The sequence below is a fragment of the Juglans microcarpa x Juglans regia genome, chromosome 7D (genome assembly GCF_004785595.1).
Source record: "Juglans microcarpa x Juglans regia isolate MS1-56 chromosome 7D, Jm3101_v1.0, whole genome shotgun sequence".
NCBI lineage: Eukaryota > Viridiplantae > Streptophyta > Magnoliopsida > Fagales > Juglandaceae > Juglans > Juglans microcarpa x Juglans regia.
Window position 1 is genome coordinate 20,942,977 of NC_054606.1, and position 21,804 is coordinate 20,964,780.

Here is a 21,804-nt window from a genome sequence, read left to right on the forward strand (position 1 = left end):
TTATTTGTGTAGTGTGTAGGTTTTTGTTTCTGGTCTGATTATGTTAGTGGTGATTGTCCAGCCTAAATGGAGGGTGATATTTGAAACCAATCATCTTTTGATTGAAAAATGCTTTTAAACACAAAAGTGTTTTACAAAAGTTAATTCACAAATTGATATATTTTGATGTGGTACGTCCGATTGTAACATTATTTTTATTGTAAAATAGATATTTTAATAGATCATATGAAGTCACGTCAGTCTTATATGAGTTTATTTTTATAAAATATTTTTGTGGCTGTAACACTATAAAGAAAAGGTTAGATTATAATTATTAATGTATACAAAAGATAATATTGTATTGAGCATGACCGTAATTTGATGAGTTCTAAACTGCGTAGCCACCGAAAGAGGAAACAGACTTCAACATGAATGGGTACGTTCACCTCGAGCACTCAAAGTATATATCCATATATTGCATGCATAGACAAATTAAGGCTTGCTTTATTGTTCTTTCATCTTTTCCAGTGTGAACAAGAAGATTATTACACTTCTCATTGATTCCACATTCTATAAGATTTAAAAAAAAAAAAAAAAGAGTTTTGAAATTGATTGTTTTTATGCATATAAAAGCACCAAAAATAGTTTTGGGTTACTTCCTTTCAATTTCGATGAAGCGTGATTGCAGTTGGAATTAAAAAAAAAATTAAAAAAAATTTAAAAAAAAAAAAAAAGGAGTATGAATTATTCTTCATAAGTACAATGAATAGGTACTACCTACTACATGCTTGAAATCCACGAGGTTGAAATTTGACTTTGATAGTAAAGATTTCTTTAAACTACTCCTGCATAATTCTAGGAAGATTTAGGAAGTAGAAAGAAAGTAGTCAAGATATAAAATAATAAAATAAATAATAAAATTTATCTTTAAATTTTTTTAAATAAATGATGTTTACATGTTATCAGAGTAAGGGTGTATTTAGATGTTGAAATGAGTTGAGTTGAGTTGAGATGATAAAATATTGTTAGAATATTATTTTTTGATATTATTATTATTTTGAGATTTGAAAAAATTGAATTGTTTATTATATTTTGTGTTAAAATTTGAAAAAGTTGTAATGATGAGTTGAAATGAGCTGAGAGTAATTGAATATCCAAACAAGGCCTTAAATGTTTTGAATTTGAATCATAATTTTACATCTTATTATATCTAATTAAATATTTCACGTGTTGGCCCACACGTGATTAAAAGGAGAATTAAAGGCTAAATGTTGGGTCTACTTATTGAGGGTGGATGACTATAGTCCACATGTGAGTAAGAGTGTTAAAATATAAAATAAATAATAAAATTTACATATTCTCATAAATTTAAACTTTTTTTTTTATATTTATATATAACTTTTTAAAAATTGCATGGCATCTTAAAAGTCAAGAACGGGAGGCATTCCTTTAGTGCAAGTTGTTTCCAAAAAAAAAATGTGTGTATGTACACAACATACTATTAATGTGGAAAAGTTCTTTGGTTTGATATATATTTTTTACGGACATTATCTCATAATAAGCAAGATGTTAATTAATTACACACGAACTTACAAGTAATATAATTCTTTTGTATAAATCATTTACTTGCATGCCCAAGTTATATATAGAATCGATTCTATTTAATTAGAATAATAATTAAGTTAAAAGATGAATTATATAGAAAGATGAATTAAGTTCATGTTTACATACATATATAGGTACATGACTTTCCAATTATATATTATTCAAGTACTCTCTTATATGGTTATAATTACATCCAATCACTCCGACGAAAGTGGCATTCTCATGAGTTGCGGCATTCATCTAGGTGTCGTCTCTATCACTAGAATTCAGATACGTCAAGAAAATTTGGTCCTAATGAATTAATGAGCTTAAAATGGCTTATGGGTCAACATGATACATCATTCATTCAAGTTTACGATAAAATCTCTTAAACTTATCGCAAATTTGTGAACTTTAAGTGAGAAAAATTCACAGATGGGATAAGGTCTGATATCATTTGAGAATTAGATTCAAACCCCCCACCTTTATTCTATATATATATATATATAAAAAAAAAAATACTATAGTCTATTATTTTTTAATTTTTTGGAACAACATTATCCAAATAAAAAATAAAAAAATATTTTACAGTAGTATTACATGTACTTACGATTTTACCTACAATTTTACTTATAATATTTATTTTGTTAGTTTTCTTCCGAATTTAAATTTTGAATTTCAAATTTTATAATTTTTAGCTGACACATGAAAAAGTAATTTTTTTGTAAGTTTTTTTTAAATATATTTAGTATTTTCCAATATTTTAGGTATGGTTCATTGCATTCAATCACTCCGAGCAAAGTGGCATCACACATTCTCACAAGTTGCGGCATTCGTCTAGGTGTTGTCTCTATTATGAAAAGTCAAAAGTTATGCACTCAAATGTTTTGCTGATACCACGCAGATCAGCTGTTTAGGTAAATTACTTGGATGCAATTAACGACAAAGATGATATCTCCTGCATGCCTAATTTTATTAATTAATTTTGTAGTGCATGCATGGATTGCGACCCCTTCAAATGTTCTAATCAATTCATATATAGCAGATGCAATTTCTTTTCCTATTTATTTATATATATAAATTAAAATCTCGAATATATTAACCATTCTAATATCATATTAAATCATTATTTTCTTTAAAATTAGAATGACAAATCTGAGATAAAAGATCAATAATTTCTGTAATTTAATAAAATATTGAAATAATGTTCTTATATTTTACCACAACTGGAGTAGCTTTTAATTTGGAGAAAGGGGGAAAAAAAAAACCCTACATACTCATGGATTTCTTTGCACAGTCACAAGACATGATGTTTACTGATGATCATCATGTCTCCAGTCAACATATCGGCCCCTGATCTCCTGGATTTCTTTCTTTTTTATCTTTTTCTCTTAAATTATAGAGAGAAAAAAAATAAACAAAAAAATAAAAAAACAAGGTGGCAGATACACTCATTTTCTAGTGGTAGCTAGAGGGACAACAAAACTATGCAATCTTGCTCTTATATTTTTTATGCTTTTGGTGGCATATAGTATAAGCTTTCCCACTATTCCAATTACTCCAAATTAATTCTTTTTATATAAGTTTCATATTTTATTTATTTTTTTAAAGTAATTACGCGATAATTGTATAATTCACGATTGTAAATATCTATTCTTTTTCTTTTTAATTTGAGAAATCCTTATCAATTACATGAAGTTTTCTTTTCATACAGACCCCCTAAACCCTAATTTGCCACCATGTTTCCCGAGAATATTGTTTGACTTGATCTTAAAGTAGCTAGAGTGCTAAACATCATGTGGGCCATTAATGACATAGGATTTAGAGCTTCGGCTTAATTTCTCTAATGGTTAAATATATAGTTTTTATATACAAAACCATACCAATTAATTTAAGCTAGCCTGCTGTGAAGCCTTGATCTAGGGTTTATGTCTGTCATCAGTAGTAGTACTACGTCAACTTCTGGTACATCTTTTTTTTCTTTCCTTTCTTTCTTTATTTTTTCTTTTATTAAATGTTGTTATATTTGAGGTATTTCAATGTTTGCAATACTTTAATTATAAAGAAATTATATAAAAATAAAACTATAAATTGATGTGATTTATTATGATACGTCAGATTATAAAATTATTTTTATTGTAAAGTTAGATCTAACAGATCCTATATAAAATTACTCAATTTATAAATTTATTTTTATATATTTTTTTTTATATTTATAACAGTTCTATTGTACAAATGGTACATTCAGTACTCCAAGTACTACTGATATAGGTGAGGGATCACGGATTTTGTGGTGTATGAGTCAAATTAACCAAGGAAAAAAACAGTCCATGACTTGCTGCACACGTATTTTGAGGCAGCTTAAAGTAGGGTGAGTGCATTAAAATTTGGCAAAAAGTCTGTATTTTTATTGATAAATATTGTTTCTTAGAATATTCTGTCACATATTCTAATAACATGGGACATTATTATTAATGTAAGAGAGGATCGATCGATCATATAAACGCTTGAAACTTCAAGCACGATATTGGAACTAATGGTATATATAATTAATGGGTGATATATATATATATATATATATATATAAGCTGGGGTTCACTTGTCGGTGGGTCTTAAAGGCAGTGATCAAGGCTAAACCAACTGATACTTATCTATTTGCCCAGAAAAGAAAAGAATAATAATAATAATGCTTATCATTTTGGCTGCTAGTTGATCTGAACTCTTGTACCGATGCTTGGGGGCCGGGGAAGGTGAGGGTAATCACAGGGATAATGTGCCAAAAGTGAGACATTGGTGACCTACCACATTTTGAATGTGGGTGATCGTCCACCTTTAACTGTTACACCCCACTCTATATTATTATAAAGTAGTCTTCTCTCTCGTCTCTTGTGGAAGGCCGCTAGCCGTGATCTTTTTCTTCTTGTTTTTGTTTTGTTTTTCATTTTTGGATGAATGGTACTACGTACGTATTTTCTTAATATAAATATTTGCAAGTCGTGTATATATATATATATATATATATATATGACATGAAATGCAGTAGTACTACTACTACTACATGTGTAATTATACTCAAGAATTGATTTACAAAAGAAGTTTAAAATCCGATATTAGAAAAATAATAAATTAAGAAGATCGATCTAAGAAATAAACAGATCGATCAAACCCCGCTGAATATGATCTGATCACAGGTGGACTTTCATGATCAGGAGCAACACCGTATATCAATGCATGTGTTTGTTGCACGAGAAACCAAGGTACGTAAAAATGTAGAAATTAAAGAAGTACGTACTGGTTGCAGCATGCATGTGGGTGCATGAAGCCTCTATCAACAACGTCTCATCATCACCTTAATTTACTTTGGGTAAAGCTTGTATGCCGCCCAAAGTGTGCCGTTCTAATGTACTGTTGTAAATTTTTTTTTTTTATTATTTGTTTTACTTAGTAATTAAAAAATTAATTTTAAGTATATTGATATTTTTTTTTAATTTTTAAAAATACTTAAATATATTAAAAAAATGTAAGAAGAAAAAAAAAAACTAAAAAGTAACGGACGGTAGAAACGAACAGTGCTACTAATCAACCGCCAGAGTAGCACCACTCATTTACTTTTGATCTGAACAAGTCATGGCTTTGCTCTCCCAACCGACAATCTACACATTCATACATATACATTCATATCTGCAGTCTCTCTGACACCGTTACAGTAAAAAGATCAAATTATCTTTATATAAATAGACATAAAAAAAAATATAAAATGATAGAAAAGTCAAATTAAACACCCAAAAAATAGATGAGATGCACGGAAGATGATAATTTTACAGTTCACCTCAATCGTCACTTATTTATCCACTTATATATATGTTTGTATGTATATATATATATGTAGATTAATGTCGGTTGTAAGAGCAATTAATGAGTATTATTCGATCTTTGGATTCTTTTTGGATTTGTATTTTGTGGGGATTTTCCTTCTTTAAATTAAAAGATTTTAGACTAAACTTAATTTAGTGCTCGCTACGAACAAAGATCAAGAGGGAATTACTCTTTTTTGGTGATCTAGTAATACTAATATTATATATAATCAATAATATGCTGACCATAAAGGAGCCACTAAGTACCCGCTAGCTGTTTCTCTTTTGTCATTTATCATAGAGCTATGATTTGCCCAAAGTATTCAAACGTGGGCGGTCAAACTAATCATTGACTAGTTTTAAATAATTTATGATAAAAAAAAAAAAAGAGTTTTAGATAACTTAGAAACAAAATTGAAAACGAATTCTTAATCTATATTTATATATATATATATATATATAAGATTTAAAGTCTAAACCATACGATCGAATATTGGATCGAGTACTTTGAAATGGAGATCAAATATTTAATTAATTAATTAATTGCCTCTGACTTGGATAAAAAATATAAATAATAATGGGTGAAATTAATGCAACCATGATTTTAAAATTGACATATAATTCTTCCATATAAATGCTTTTGCATGCTTTTGGTTTGAGTCTTTAATTATAAGGATCATGCAGTATGCTGTTTTATTATTCTCTTGAGACCTTTTCAATTTTCCAGCTGCCTTTCGATCTGTACATACACAAACGCCTTAGAAATTGAGAATTAGTTCACATTTCATGATCATGGACAATTGGCAGCAGAGCGATATATATATATATATATATATATGGAATTAATTAGAGGAATATAAAACATTCCATGGACTTGTTCTTCATTTGTTTAAATCAAAACTATATGTTTAATTCCAAACTTAATTATATAAGCAACATAACTAATTAACCATAAGACTGAAAAAAATAAAAAAATAAAAGCAACATTACTTGGCTAAGGTCCTGTATATTTAGGTTAAAAAAAAAAGGTCGAATATATTTATTTTCTCATTTCATCAATAAGATCACCGTATGTACACATAAAATTAGAGTAATGCTAGATACAATTTTAAGATGTATAAATCCAGCGTACGTCTATATATCTTTGAAAAACAATGAAGTTCACAATTAAAAAATAAAATTTTTAAGAAAATGCGCGAAACATAAACTGTATAATTAATCTTTCTCCACGTATATAAACTCTCTTCTTTCTTATAATTGAGGGTTATACGTATATAAGATTTTTTTATTATTTAAAAAAAAAAAAAAAACCTTAAGATCAAACTAATTAGACTGATGAATTAAATATTGCAAGTGGCATGATCAGTTGGTTGACCAATATCTCATGATAAACAAAACATTATTTATGTTATTAATGTTAGTTAGCAATGCTGTACGTGTTCACTAGCTACCTTTGTCATGCCTGCAGCAATGTGTGTGTATATATATAATATATATACACACAAATGGCACCGACAGTACTTATGATTCTGATTCTCTTGATCTCTTTTTTTTTCTTTGTTTTTCGTTTTATAATATCTATGATGGTGGCAGCTTTTATTGAAGAGAATGTATGGTCTTGACCTGATTAGCTTTCGTTATTTTGGCCCAGAGTTTAGTAATCAGATAAGAATATCAGTTGTAAAATCTATAGGGCGTTGTACTCAGACTTCCCAATGTGCCTCAAAATTATTATTATTATTATTGCATTTTTTTAAAATATTAAAAAAAACACACAAATACACTAACAATAATTTTAAGCAATATATTTAAAAGAGCAACATATATAGCATTTTCCAAATCTATATAATGTATTAATGTTAAAGTATTGCAACGTTATTTTGTAATTTTTTTTTAATTTTATCATTCTGACCGTAAGAAGTTTTTATAAGTGATTTTATTGGTCAAGTAATTCAATAAAGAATTGCTTGAAATATATACATAGATAGTACTGTTCATTCGGGTTCCGACCCAAGAATCCGAAATCATGATCAACATTTTTCGATCTTGTAATATAATATTACATATAACCATTGGAAATGACATGAAGGTCAAATATTACGTACTAAATATAAGTGCATGCATGGACAAAAGAGACTCATGGCCTCCCTCTTTTAGGTCACGTTTTGATCAGTAGATGATTTACTTTGAAGTTTTATTTTTCTTTTCGTCCATTTTTTTTTTCATTTTTTTCTTCCACGTTTCCCTGCTAGCTTACTTCATTAATTATATATATGCTTTTCATGAGTAGTGGTGGTTCTACTTTATTGATCCCATCGACAAAGCAAAGTTAGGTTTGATTTTGAAAAATCTCATTATAATTTTGGCTAAACTCATGAGAATCGCCCCCGGCCCACTCTTTTGATATATGCATGCATGTCGATGTCGTATTTCCTCCAATCCTATATATATATATATATATATATATATATATAATATAAAAATCTCTACTCTCTTTAATTATGTTGATTCATTTTCTTTAATTTCTTCTATGTGATATTGGCACTTTTTCAATCTTTGATCAATAGTATTTTCTCTAATGAAAGGCCATTTATAAAGCAGATTTCTCCGGCTCCCATATAGCTACAAAAGTGATAAAAAAACGAATTTTCATCCCCATTAGTACAGGTGTACGTGCATATATAAATACGTGTCTATGTATGTATGTATGTATGTATACATGTATGTAGTTGTATGTGTACATGCGCATATTGATCGAGCACCTTTTTTCAATGTAATGAGTATAAATATATATATATATATATATATTTATCACATGATGATAATAACTTTCTGATAATCGACATCCTAGTTCATGTGTTTTATCTTTGGGAAATATTGGTTCCTATATTCCATTTTTTAACCTTTTCCTCTTTATAATTTTTTAAACTTTTGATCGTCCTTGGCAACAACTCGGCCGACGCTTGACTGCCGTGGCATGGCGGGGCGGGGCTGGCGTAGCGTTTTTAATAGAATATTGGTTGACTAAAGTCATTATTTTTGTTTTCGTTTTTGGGCAGAAGGAATGGGTGATAAATATAAGGAAAATAAACATGAAAGTTGAAACTCTTCGGGCTTGAAATGTTAGACATGCTTGCATATCAGCTTGAACAACAAGAATGAGTGCCGAATCAATCGTTTCTCATCTTGCAAGAAATAGTAGAGCAGATCAGAGTATATAAATCATGGGCACCTTAGCGGGAGTGACTCTTCCCTATATTGCTAACATATCATATTCATAAGAAACTAATGATGGAGAGATAGAGAGACACAGACGCAGGTACCAAATCAGGAAATTGTCTTGCATTCAAATTCACTTCACAACATGCACTAACAAAAATACGTAAATATCAGTCTAATAGTTCCATGCAGAGGCCAGACTGTTCTAACATCAAACGACAACCTCGACAATACCGACGAGAGAGGTTTGCCCTACTCCAACTCACTAGCAAACTGAAACTGGATGTAGATGCAGCCAAGGATGAACCAATTGAAAGCCTTCACAGCTCGGATAGAACTAGCCCTGCTCCATAAAATTAGATGATATAAGTGAATTTCTTATATAGGAAACTTTGGTACGTGAAAGTGATAAGAGATTGAATTCTAAAACTAAAAAGTAGTAATAATGTGATAAATCAGTTGTCACATTAATCAGTTAACCAAACATATGCAAATCGTTCTTACCATACCCCCTCAATCATATCACATCAAATGTCAATCACACTACGAATAACACGACATTTCCCACTATCATACATATGTTCCGATAAAGTGAGTATAATTTTTGTATGCTTTACAGAGAAGTACGTATTGTTTCAAAGGTTCCAACAAAGGTTCTTGCTGCAACAGTAGTTGTGATTACGCACCGAGGTTTGTACCTCGAAAAGGGCTATGCAAAAACTCCACCACTCCATTCTGATTGGAGTCAAAGTTCATCATTGTCAAAGTCAGAGTTGGGCATAAGTGAGTCACACAGTCCAAACAGGACACCAAAAACAATGCGACTCCGGCTCCAATTTGAATCTAAAACTTAGCTTTTAACCATTTTTGTGAATCTGGGACTCTCAGCTGGCCCTCCTCCTCTCTGCCAGCCCAGCCCAGCCCAGCCCAGCCCTATGCATGTATTAGTTTCTTCTAAAGAAACGTATTATAGTCCAAAGAAAAGAACTCTTTGTCAAGCTTCCCTCCCTCCCCGCAGCACTCACTGTCAAGGGGAGGCCAAGCCTGTTGAGGTTTCAGACCCACCAACTTGACTCTTTCCTCAGCAGCCAAACCTCTTGGGGTTTCAAGAACTCGATACGAGTCCTTCCACATGACTCCAAGGTAGCAATTGGTGGCAACCCTATTGGCAGAACCAAGTTTTTCTCCTTTTTGTGGTCAGCTTCAAATGGCGGTTTCAGTTTTGGCATCAACAATTCCTTGAATTTGGTGTGTTCTAATCGTTTGGGCTGATCTGTAATTCATTAGCTTCAGATCGGATTTTCTTGAGTATTTTGATCTTCTTTGGGTTTGTTCTATGTTGCGGTTTTCAATTTCGAGGACAGAGACAAAATATGTAGTGCATAAATTTGTCTTTTTTATGGTTCTGTGAGGTTCTCGTGTATCTTTTCTAGGTTTTGTTGGAGGGTTTGGGACATGTGCTTAAATAATCTTTGTTTGCTTTCAATTAAGCTTTTTGGTTGTTGCTTTGATCGACTAGGCTTTTTTTATTTCGACCAAAAAGGCAAATACACGCACACATTGACACAGCAAACATAATTGTTATCGGTATCTACTACGGATTTGTTCTATTTATGGCTCAAGCATCTTAATAGCAACAGCAATTCTCAATTCCGACTCCACTCATCGAGAAGGTGAAGCCTATAGGAGTCAGCTGCATCAGAGACTCCGTAAGGGACCAAAAGGAACTTTGATTTCTTTCAGAGCCAGAGCCCAGCCCTAAACACAAGATATATATATATATATATATATATATAGAGAGAGAGAGAGAGAGAGAGAGAGAGAGAGAGAGAGAGAGAGACAAAACTACTGAGGAGAGACATGATTCAAATGGCCAGTCAAAGATAACAGCCCCAACAGAACGTCATGCAAAAGAATTAATGAGCCAAAAACCGAAATAGATGACTCTTTCTTTCTATTTTCTATCCCCCAGTGCTTTTAGAGGACCAGAAATTACTATCTGACTATGTGAACTAAATTGAGATTTGTTCATTATCTACAACCTCAGAACCCCCAAGAAAGAGCAAAAGCATCTTCATCGTTCAAAAGTTCAACTCAAAATCCAGTTTCCATAACACTTCATAGGACTTTGCCCACTACCTATGGTTGCAATACAAGAATGGTCGTAGAGCAAGAAGAAATCCGTGAGTCTGTACCTAAAATACGGATATGGATCCCCGGCAAGAATTCCAGGGCCTAGAGTGAGAGAGATAGACACACAAAGTGAGTCCCACAATATTTATTGAGAATTTAATGCAACCCGAAAAATTTACTCAGGCATCCAAAAATGTTGTGGGACTCACTTTGTGTGCCTATCTCTCTCCCATTCTAGGCCCTAAAGTTTGGGCAGTAACTCTAGGAAATCTAAATACCTAAATAATAACATATCAAGTGGCACTGCACAATACGGTACTCTTCTGCATCATTGCTCTTCAAATTGGTTCACGCACAAGCACGACATTGTTCTTCAAATTTGTGCATAGAATAACTTCTGAATCACTTAGAACATGTAACAGGTGTACCCTCCCTATTAATAAGAAAAATTAAAAAGCGTACCCTAGCCACAAGTGTGCCAGCTCCATAAGATGGTACTGGTTTGCCAAACACTTGTCACAAGAACCTATCATTTTTTTATAAGTAAACAAGAACCTATAAATTTGCTCAAGGAATATGTACTTTAAAGTTTAAAGGGTACTAAAACAGAGCCGTAAATAACATAATTTAGAGTAAAAAGACAAGTTACAATGTCTTAAATCCCAGTTGGAAGCAAGTCTGGAGAAGAAACAGTTTTTTTTCCTTGTAATAATAAAAAAAAAAAAAAAACAATTGATGGACTGCCAATGGCAATAGCAACCATATTAGAGGGGAAAAGAATCCATAACCTCATACTCATCACATGCATAACAAATGTACTTCAACCAAAACATTATGTTGAATGAATACATATACTTACCTTTTCCTTTTTTTGTTTCGTGTGACAGTGGCTGACACAATCAAAGCATAGTTCTACTAGCTCATTTATGTTTCCATAAAAATTAAAGATGCAATCAAGATTTCTTGTTTCCAGCATGTGCGTATACACTTATCTAAACTATGAGATCAAGGTCAATGAGCCCGTGAATATCTTGACATCAAGAAATTAATCAATAAATACCAAAATTATGTGTAGGAAGAAATAATTTCAACATTTATAAGAGCAATATCAAGGAACAAGTTTGGCCTCAACGTCTCAGAAGATCAAACCCACGAGAATTGGATATCCTCCAAGATTGTGGGAGCCATCTGCCAGGTGGAGACCAGCACCCAAAGATGGAGAGCTTCTCCAAGGGTTACCACAATCTTCTTTTGGCCATCTTTGAAAAAAAATGTGAAGCATCATGTAGCTGAATATTTGGTTTGTCAAAAAACCAAAAGTAATTCCAGGTTACCCACTGAGTTGAGACAATCCTTGCCTATGCAGAACCTAGTATGGGAAGTTTTTATTAGTATGGGAGGATAAATCCCTAGACTTCAGCAATGGTCTACCCTCATCAGCAGGAAAACACAACATTATTGGTGATCTTCAATCGTTTGACAAAATATGGGCATCTTATCACATTATACTACCCACATATGCCGAAGAGGAATGCTAAGGCGTTTGATAATGTTGCTAAACATCATGTATGTCTTGCATGATAATAGCAGGGGTCATATCTATGCACGAGTTTTTTTTTTTATATAGGTATGAGTTCTGCTTATCACAAACAAAGATGGTTATAGATGTTTGGAAAAAAAGTACCTGCTATGCTAGTTGACATCCAAAAAGGGAAGCCATTCTTACTGTGGGCTGAGCTATGGTGTAATTCAACCGTATGGCCATCCTCTGCTAGCCATTATCACCTATTGAGTGGGCAATTCTCTTTCTTTTTTTTTCGATAAGTAATAATTCATCCTTCATTAAAAAGCGCAAAAGGTACAACTCAAGTACACAGGAAGTATATAAAAGAAATGCCTAGCTAGAAGAAGATAAGTTACAAGGAAATTATGTAGATTGAGCCCATTAAAGTCTATGGAGGCAGTCCAAGATGAGAGAGTAGATAAAAAATAATAAATAAATAAAAATCTGAGCTCCTCCAACATCCTTTCGTGATCCTCAAGGATTTTGTCATTTCTTTCCTTCCAAATGCACCAAATGAGGCAAATGGGAACCATCTTCCACACAGTGTGATTTGAGAGGGCTGCGACCTAACCCTCTACAGGAGTAGAATAATCCACAACTCTTCCAGGCATAACACAAGCTAATCCAATCTGACTGAAAATATCACTGAAAATATCACTCCACATTGTGCTTGCAATGTCATGGGGAAGTCGAAGATGATCAATTGACTCCTACTCTTACACATGCAACACCAATATCACCATTGTAAGAATCTAACCTACCAAGGACAAAGCAAAGAACACAGCTCTCAAGGAAACCTTAGTTGAGTACAACAGATTAAAAAATTCGCAAAAAATCGGCCTCTCAATCTTGGCCAGCTTTAATGAAACTCATATTTCACTAAAGAGAGTCACTACTAATCTCCAAATCATCCACTACCGATGCATCCTTGAATCAAGCAACACTATAAATAAACATCAAGGAAAACTTCCTAGAGGGCCCTATCATCACACCATAGATCTTGCCAGAATATGATCTAGGATCCTTCTCCCACCTCAAACCTGATATTGTTCGGAAACCTCTCCCTATCATTCCTTATATTCTTCAATAATCCAACCCACAGGGTCCATAAATATTGCTTTAATGATATTGATTTATAATTAATATCTATTTATTCTTAGATTTATTTTTTATTTTATTATTTGATATAATTCTATTTCAAATTAATTAAAAATATTAAATAATATTTAAAATTAAATAGAATCTATTAGAATTATATAATAAGACTAGTCAACAGAACTTCCTCTCTTCGAAGCCTATGGGGGGGAGACCAAGATAATACATGGGTAAAGAAGACACCTTGCACTCCAATAATCCACCAGTCTCTCCAAGTTTTCGACGACCCACCAAACTAGCTCTGATTTAGCCAAATTATTCTTCAATCTGGATATCGTTTCAAAAGCATAAGAACATTGCGTGCAAGCACTGAAAGTGGTTTGGATTGGCCTCACAAAACATTGTGCATTTCGAGGGAGAGGGATGCAAGATGTTTTGAAGATCAAGAACGATCAATGGATAAGCTTAGAAACTTATTTTTCAATACTTTACTACATTGGTCGATTGTAATTGATTTTCATGACATGACCTTCTATGAATTCCTTGTATCTCTAAACTAGCAAGCTTAGGCGGTGCTCTTGTATATGTCTCGTATACTTGGGCTATTGCCTACACTTTTGCTCAATATATATTTGTTTATCGATAAAAAATAAAAAATAAAAAAATAAACATTTCTACTTCCCATAGAAAAACCTAAAATAAAACCCCCTTCAACAAACTCGAAAAACATCCTACCAAGTGCCTCCATTACTATAATAAAAATTGAAGGAGACAATGGATGCCCTTGTCGCAATCCATGGGAACTACTAGAGAAACTACAAGGAGAGGGTCACTATCACAAAGTAATGAACCCTGGAAATCCAATATGCAATCCAATATCACCATTTCCCAAATCCACATCTTCTCAATAAGTATAAAAGGAAGTCCTAGCAGGCATGATCACATGCCTTACCAATGTCCATTTTTCATAATACCCCAGGTTCAACAGACTTGAACCTACTATCCAAGCATTAATTAGCAATTAGAACAAAGTCTACTATTTGTCTAAGATGATCCTTCTTACCACCATACACCACCATTGTTGCACCTCTTCAATTGATGAAGTTGATCGAGAATTGTAAACACGTGATGATATCCTTAAAAATCAGAACCAAATTTGGAGCTTGCATGTGTTCGTATATAACAAGAAGCTAATGTGTAGAAGAGAAGAAAATTTCAAAATTGGGAATGGGTATTTTATAAGCTACAGAAATATAGACAGCTCAGATTCTGGAGAGCATCTCAGAAACTAGATTACAGATTTTTTAGGCCATCCAAGATAATGGAAAACTGGTGCCAATTGCATATCACTTAGCTGGGCCTACTACCTCAAAGGTGCACTCTATTTTTTATGTACCTTCACTTAAATGTAAGATATGGGATGGTAAGGTGCCAAGCTCAAAACCTCCCCTAATTTCAGAGCAAGCGAAACTCAAACTAAGCCTCAGGCAATCAAAAACTGTCAATGGGTGAAAGAAGGGCCAAATGTGTTACCAAGGTGCTAGTACATTGGAAGCATTTACTAATTGAAGCCACTTCAAGAAATCTTACCTCTCAAAATTCATTCTCCTCATATCAACCCCATTACCAAATGGTTTGTGTTTTGTTATTATTACCGTTGTTGTTGTTGTTGTTCTCTGGGGATCGGTGTGTGGGGAATATTTCAAAAACACGTATCACTTTTTCTAGCAAATGTTTGATTATATCATCACCAACAACGAGTTAAATGTTATGTCCACAATCATTCTGCAACGACTCAAGGAAGGCCAAGCCACATCTAGGCCCATACTTTAAAAGGACTAGTCAAGGTTACAACCGGAATCCTTCGAAATCAGGATCTCATTCACCACCTTCCTACACACAATCTAAGATATTACATTCTCCCCCCTTCTATCAAACTTCAGGTCATTCCATCATATTGGCCGCATGGCTCAAATCCCTAACAATCCAAGAAAGGTTCAAACCATATATGGGCCTATGCTTCAAAATTACTAGTCTAGGTTACAATTGGAACCTCTTAGAATCATTATAAAGGGTTTGAACTTCTTCTACCCGAGAAATAAGAGATCAAATTCCCCAACTTCCCATCCACAGCCAGGGTATTACACATTCTGACCTCAAGAAGTAAAAACCTGAAAGGTCTCCAAATAGAAAACATATAAAAGCCTATCACCAGGACCCAAGCTGACATCTTTTAGTAACTTTTTTTTTTTTTTTATAAGTAATAAATTTTATTCAAAGAAATAGGTATAAGCCCAAGTACACAGGACGTATACAAAGGAAATACCTACAACTTCCAGAAACAAAAAAGAAAACTACCACCATAAAGCTAAAACAGATGCAGAAAATTATCCGCCATTACAAAAGCTTTAGCCCAAGAACTCAAAGTACTCAAGAAACAAACCCTAAGATCTCCCAAAGAACGTTCTCTATCTTCGAAGCATCTCCCATTTCTTTCGAGCCAAATGCACCACATAAGACAAGGAGGAATCATTTTCCAAACACTCATCGCCTTCTTACAGCCCTTCACACCCTTCCACCCTACCAATAAATCCACCACTTCCCTGGGCATAACCCAATGTAAGAGTTTTGCTATTTACAAGCAAGTTTGCGTACTAATCTGCGTACTAATATTGTTGCCTTCATATTCTAAATTCAAATTAGCACTATTTTCAATAAAATCTACTTTCTGCTCAATCATATTGAATGGGTGCGCGTATTAATGAGCAGAATCGCTTACAATTAGATTTTTCCCCCAATGTAATCCTGTCCAACTCAAAACCTTGTTCCACAAGAATCTTGTCACTTCACAGTGACGGAAAAGGTGATTTACAGATTCTCCATCCCTTTTGCACTAAACACACCAATCCGCAATAAGCAAACCTCTCCTTCTAAGGTTTTCAGTAGTCAATACTTTGCCCAAAGAAGCCACCCAACAGAAAAAAGCAACCTTAGAAGGAACTTTCACTTTCCAAATACTTTTCCAAGGGAATACACAACTACTATGACATCTTTTAGTAACTTACAAAAGGAACATTACGATCCTCAGGAAACACAAGTCATATGCACTTCAAACATATGAAACCAACTTGTAACGTACAGATTAGAAGAAGGTTTGCAATAACATATAGACCAGATTCTCTTTTCAAAATTCAATATTGTGAACGAACACAACAAAATTATGGGAAACGTAATGATAAAAGAAACGGAGCATACGTACCTAATAATTCATTGTTGCTGTTGCTGATGATTCTGAGGGTTTGGTGGAGGCGGCATACCCGGACGAGGAGGCCCATATATAGGAACAGCACCACCAGGAGGAGGTGGAGGCATACCAGGACGAGGAGGTGGCGGTGGTCCTCTCATCATCTGACCGGGAGGAGGTGGCCCCATCGGCCTCTGCGCGAACTGCGGTGGCATCGGAACCGAGAAAGGCTGCGGCGGGACCCCACCAGGTCTTGGGGCAAACTGCCCAGGCGGTGGAGGGCCACGCATCATAGGCGGAGGACCCTGCCCCTGTCCCTGTCCCGGATAAGGAGGCGGCGGCATCTGGGCAGGGGGGCGCATAACCGGAGCAGCCGGGTACGTCATGGGTGGAGCCGAAAGCTGCGGACGTGACATCTGCTGAGGCTGCATCATACCCGGAGCTGGTCCACCAACGCCGCGAACGGGCCCAGCAAGGCCAGGTTGGGCCTGAATCAGCGGCGCAGTAGGAATCCCTCTGCCGGCAGCGCGTCCAATGCCAGGCCCTGCCATGGCAGCAGCGTTGACAGCCTTGGCACGGGACTCCTCGGGAGGCGGAGGACCCTCGACGGTCATTGAAATTACCTCTTCTCCACGGAGGAGGACAAGGCCGAGGGTGCGGCGGTCCTCATTGTCGGTCTTCTTGCCTTTCGCTGGGGGAAGTTTGCGAAACTCCTCGCAGTCACCGAGGACGAGGTTCATGTGACGGTCGAAGGCCATGAACTTGCCCACCAGCTGGCGGCCGTCCTGGATTGTGACCCGCATCCTGTAGTTAATGTATTGGAGCATCTTCGAACTCTTCGACATCGACATTGTCACTGTATTTTTGGCTCCACGGAAACACAAACAGAAGGGGAGTTTTGAGAGAGCGAGAGAGAGATTTTTCAATCTGAGAATTAGGGTTTATGGCATGGTCGCCGCTCGGGTATTTGAACGCTTTGAGATTTAAGTCTTCTACGCCAAACAAACGGCGCCGTTTTAAGTTTCATAAGAATTTTTAGAAAAGGTTTGGACAGTGAGTTAAGATGAAATTAAATTAGATAAAAATTAAAAATTGAATAAAATATTATTATAATATTATTTTTTAATATTATTTTTAATTTCAGGTTTAAAAATTTTGAACTGTTTATTATATTTTGTGTTGAAGTTTGAAAAAATTATAATAAAAATTTTGAACTGTTTATTGTATTTTGTGTTGAAGTTTGAAAAAATTATAATGATTAAACGAGATGAGTTGAAACGTTTTCTCAATCCAAAAAAAGAATTTAGGTACCATTTGGATAGTGAGTTCAGATGAGATGAGTTGAAATAAAAATTGAAAGTTAAATCAAATATTGTTAGAATATAATTTTTTAATATTATTATTGTTTTAAGATTTGAGAAAATTAAATTGTTTATTATATTTTATATGAAAATTTGAAAAAATTTGTAATAAATTAATAATGAGATAAGATAAGAATTAACATTTTTTTTAAAAATAACCTCAGTATTCATTCATTGATATGAACCAGTATTACAAAATTTTTCCTTACACAGTATACTCTAAATTCAACCTGAAACCTCTTCTATCCAAACAATTTCAGAAATCAAAGATAATGCTTCTTTAGCTAGACAATGTGCTGCTTCATTAGCTTTTCTATAAACAAACTTAACACTCCATTGACTTCTTCCCTTTAACAATTTCTTAACATCTTCAATAACACATCCATATATGGAAAAATCTTCTTTTTCTTCATTGACAGCACTCACGATGACTTGAGCATCACCTTCAAAAATAACTCTGCTAAAATTAAGGTCTCTACAAAATTCCATAGCTTTCCTTAGTGCATACCCTTCTGCTGCTGCAAGATCAGATACAAGGCTTCTTTGTTCACCAACAGCAGCCATAATTCCACCTTCCTCATTTCTAATTACTACTCTGATGCCTACCCTATTCATTCTTTATCAACAGCTGCATCCCAATTTACTTTTACAAATCTCTCCCTTGGTCTGCTCCACATTGACTCTCCTCCCATTACTCTTACTTCTATGTTCTGCCTCAAATTCTGCTGAACCTAGTGGTAAATTCTCAGTTCCTCTCTGGCTTGAATCAACACTTGACTTGGGCTCTTGAAAATGTCTTTAAAGACAAATTCATTTCTTCTCAACCAAATGTTTCTCATTACCACACTGATCTTTTCTAATTCTTCTGTACTAACCCTTTCCTCCAACCTATCAAACAAGCGTGGCATATCAGGTTCATTGGTCCTCCATTTCTGTATCACCAAAACCGAATCTGATCATACATATGCAACTGCAGGATAGGACCATAAGGCGTGTATTGCTGTTTTTGCTTCCTTTTTACAAATTGGGCACAGTTGTTCTTTTATAATACCCTTCTTGTAAAGGCTGTTTTTTTTGTTGCTAACAACTCTTTAGCATCTTTCCACAAGAAAAATTTGACTTTCCTTGGAATATTCTAATTCCATATTACCTTCTATTTGTTCTCCCCTTCCCTTCCATTTGAGCACTCTCTTGTTGCTGTCTCCCTCCTCTTCATTTCCAAATGGTAAGCACTATTGACAGTGAAGACACATTATTTAGTACATGCCCATATTAGTTTATCTTCAACCTCCATTTTACTTATAGGTAAGCTCCTAATCAGCTCTGCTTCTTCTTTACAAAAAATGCTCTTGATCAAAGGCTCATTCCATTCCCCACCAGTAATCAACTCAGAAACTTTGGCTTCTTGATCTAAAATTGTGCAAGGAGATTGGACACAATAAGAGGAAGGAGTTGGTAACCACTTCTGCCCCCAAATTTTAATTTTTTTTTTCATTCCCTACTCTCCATCTTAATCCTTCCTTCAACAGGTTTAAAGCTCTCCAAACACTCCTCCATATGTAAGAAGGTGTATGACCCAATTTTGCTTCTGTCAAAGGGACTGCTTTGAAATATTTTTCTTTAAAAACCCTTGTTGCCATGCTCCTCAAGTCCTGTAAAAATCTCCACCCTTATTTAGCTAATAGAGCCATGTTGAATGACTCTATGTCTCTAAAACCCAGCCCTCCTTTACTCTTAGAAGTCCCTAATTTTTCCCAACTACACCAGTGCAAACAGCTACTTGTCTTCTGATTTCCCCACCAAAATTGGCCAATAAAGAATTTAACTCCTTACAAAGGTTTTTTGGGAGTTTAAAAACACTCATAGTATAAGTTGATATTGCTTGTATGACTGCCTTAATCATTACCTCCTTACCAGCTGCTGACAGAAAAGTATTTTTCCAATTACTAATCTTCTTCCACACCCTTTCTTTTATGCTTCTAAAGGTGTTGTATTTGGATTTTTCAACTACAGGGGGTAAACCTAGATACTTCTCATAGCTGCCCTTCAAAACTGCTCCCCCTAACTCCATTATCTTCTCTTTATCCTCACCCCTCGAGTTGGAGCTAAAAAACACTAATATTTTTTCCTTGTTTAGGAACTGACCAGAGGCATTTTCATAGATAAACAAAAGCTCTTGTAACCTTAACCACTCTTCTGTTTTAGCTCTTCCAAAAAGTATGCAGTCATCTGCAAAAAGCAGATGATTTACACGTATTCCACCCCTTGACACAGTTACCCCTTTAGTAATTCCCTTCATATCAGACTGGTTTAATAAAGAACTGAGACCCTCAGCACACAAAATAAATAGGTAGGGTGACAAAAGGTCACCCTGCCTTAGTCCTCTTGATGGTTGGATCATAGAACCTGGTTTACCATTGATAAGAGCAGCATAACTAACAGTGGAGATACACTTCATAACAAGATCGATCCATTTCCTGCAGAAACCCAACCTTTCCATCATTCCTTCCAAAAAACTCTATTCAATTTTGTCGCATACTTTAGACATATCAAGCTCGATGGCCATATTACCCAATTTGTCTTTTTTCCTTGCTTTCATGGTATGCAAAACCTCATATGACACCATGATGTTGTCTGTTATTAGCCTTCCTGGAATGAAGGCACTTTGATTGGGTGAAACTATTTCATTCAGAAATTTTTTTAGTTTGTTTGCCATCACTTTTGACATCAACTTATAGCCAACATTACAAAGGCTAATTGGACTAAAATCACTGGCCTTCTTAGGTTCCTTAACTTTAGGAATAAGAGCAATGTATGTATGATTAATAGAAGGTGTAAGAGAGTTACCATTAAGCCATGCCAATACTGTTTTGCTCACCTCATCACCAACAATCTGCCAATGCTTTTGAAAAAAGCAAGCCCCAAAACCATCTGGTCCAGATGACTTCAAAGGGGCCATGTGTTTGAGAGCTTCCTCAACTTCATCTCTAGAGAAAGGCTTGGACAAATTGTCATTCATTTCTTCTGTTACACAGGGAGCCACTACCTGCAAACAAGCTTCAATATCCCCATCACTTGGGGTTATGGATTTGAACAGCTCCTGGAAGTATTCATTAAAAACCTTGTCTATCATTTTAGGCTTTGTTTGCATCTTATCCTGTTCATATAAAATCTGTCTTATCTAGTTGTTTTTCCTCCTTTGGTTGGCACAGCTGTGAAAAAACTTTGTATTACGATCGCCCAGTTGATACCAGTCCAGCTTTGCTCTTTACCTCCACTTCAAATCCTCCATTTCAAGATAGACCCCTATCTCATCTTGAAGTTTTTTTTATCTCCACCATATTATGACTCCCTTCATTCATCTGTAAATTTTTCAACAATTCTGTTTTTTCTTTCAATATTTTGCCCTTGTCATTCTCTAATTTCTTGTTCCATTTAACTAAGGCTCCTTTGCTGTCTTCCAGCAACTTCTGAAGTGTCTTAGCTGAATCTCCCCCTACTTGCCTCGTGGTCCAAGAATTTTTTATGACTTCTCACAACCTTCCTCAAGAGACCATCTATCCTCATATCTAAACATCCTCCTCCTCCTCCATGCTATTGAAAGTACCTGGTTCATACTCAACAAAAGGGGTCTATGGTGTGAACATCTTGCTGTTAACACCTCTACCCACCCTTCTTTATAAATCTCCTTCCATCTTAAATTGGCTACTACCCTATCAAGTCTTTCCTTAGTGAAAGTCTCACTGTCATGCTTGTTACTCCAAGTAAATC

The 21,804-nt window shown here is 34.7% G+C and overlaps 1 protein-coding gene across 1 annotated transcript; it reads right to left on the bottom strand.

Annotated features, from left to right (window-relative positions):
• Positions 1-8,735: 8,735 nt before the first annotated feature.
• On the bottom strand, positions 8,736-17,657 carry LOC121239304 (small nuclear ribonucleoprotein-associated proteins B and B'). Its single transcript, XM_041136514.1, has 2 exons — positions 16,688-17,657; positions 8,736-8,979 (listed from the first exon to the last, which is right to left on the bottom strand). The coding sequence occupies exon 1, from the start codon at positions 17,521-17,523 to the stop codon at positions 16,696-16,698; it is 828 nt and encodes a 275-aa protein (XP_040992448.1). The 5' UTR covers positions 17,524-17,657; the 3' UTR covers positions 8,736-8,979; positions 16,688-16,695.
• Positions 17,658-21,804: the final 4,147 nt, after the last annotated feature.

What these genes read in the sequence shown, in the direction of transcription:
- LOC121239304 (XM_041136514.1), bottom strand. Translation starts at nt 17,523, where the DNA reads ATGTCGATGTCGAAGAGTTCGAAGATGCTCCAATACATTAACTACAGG.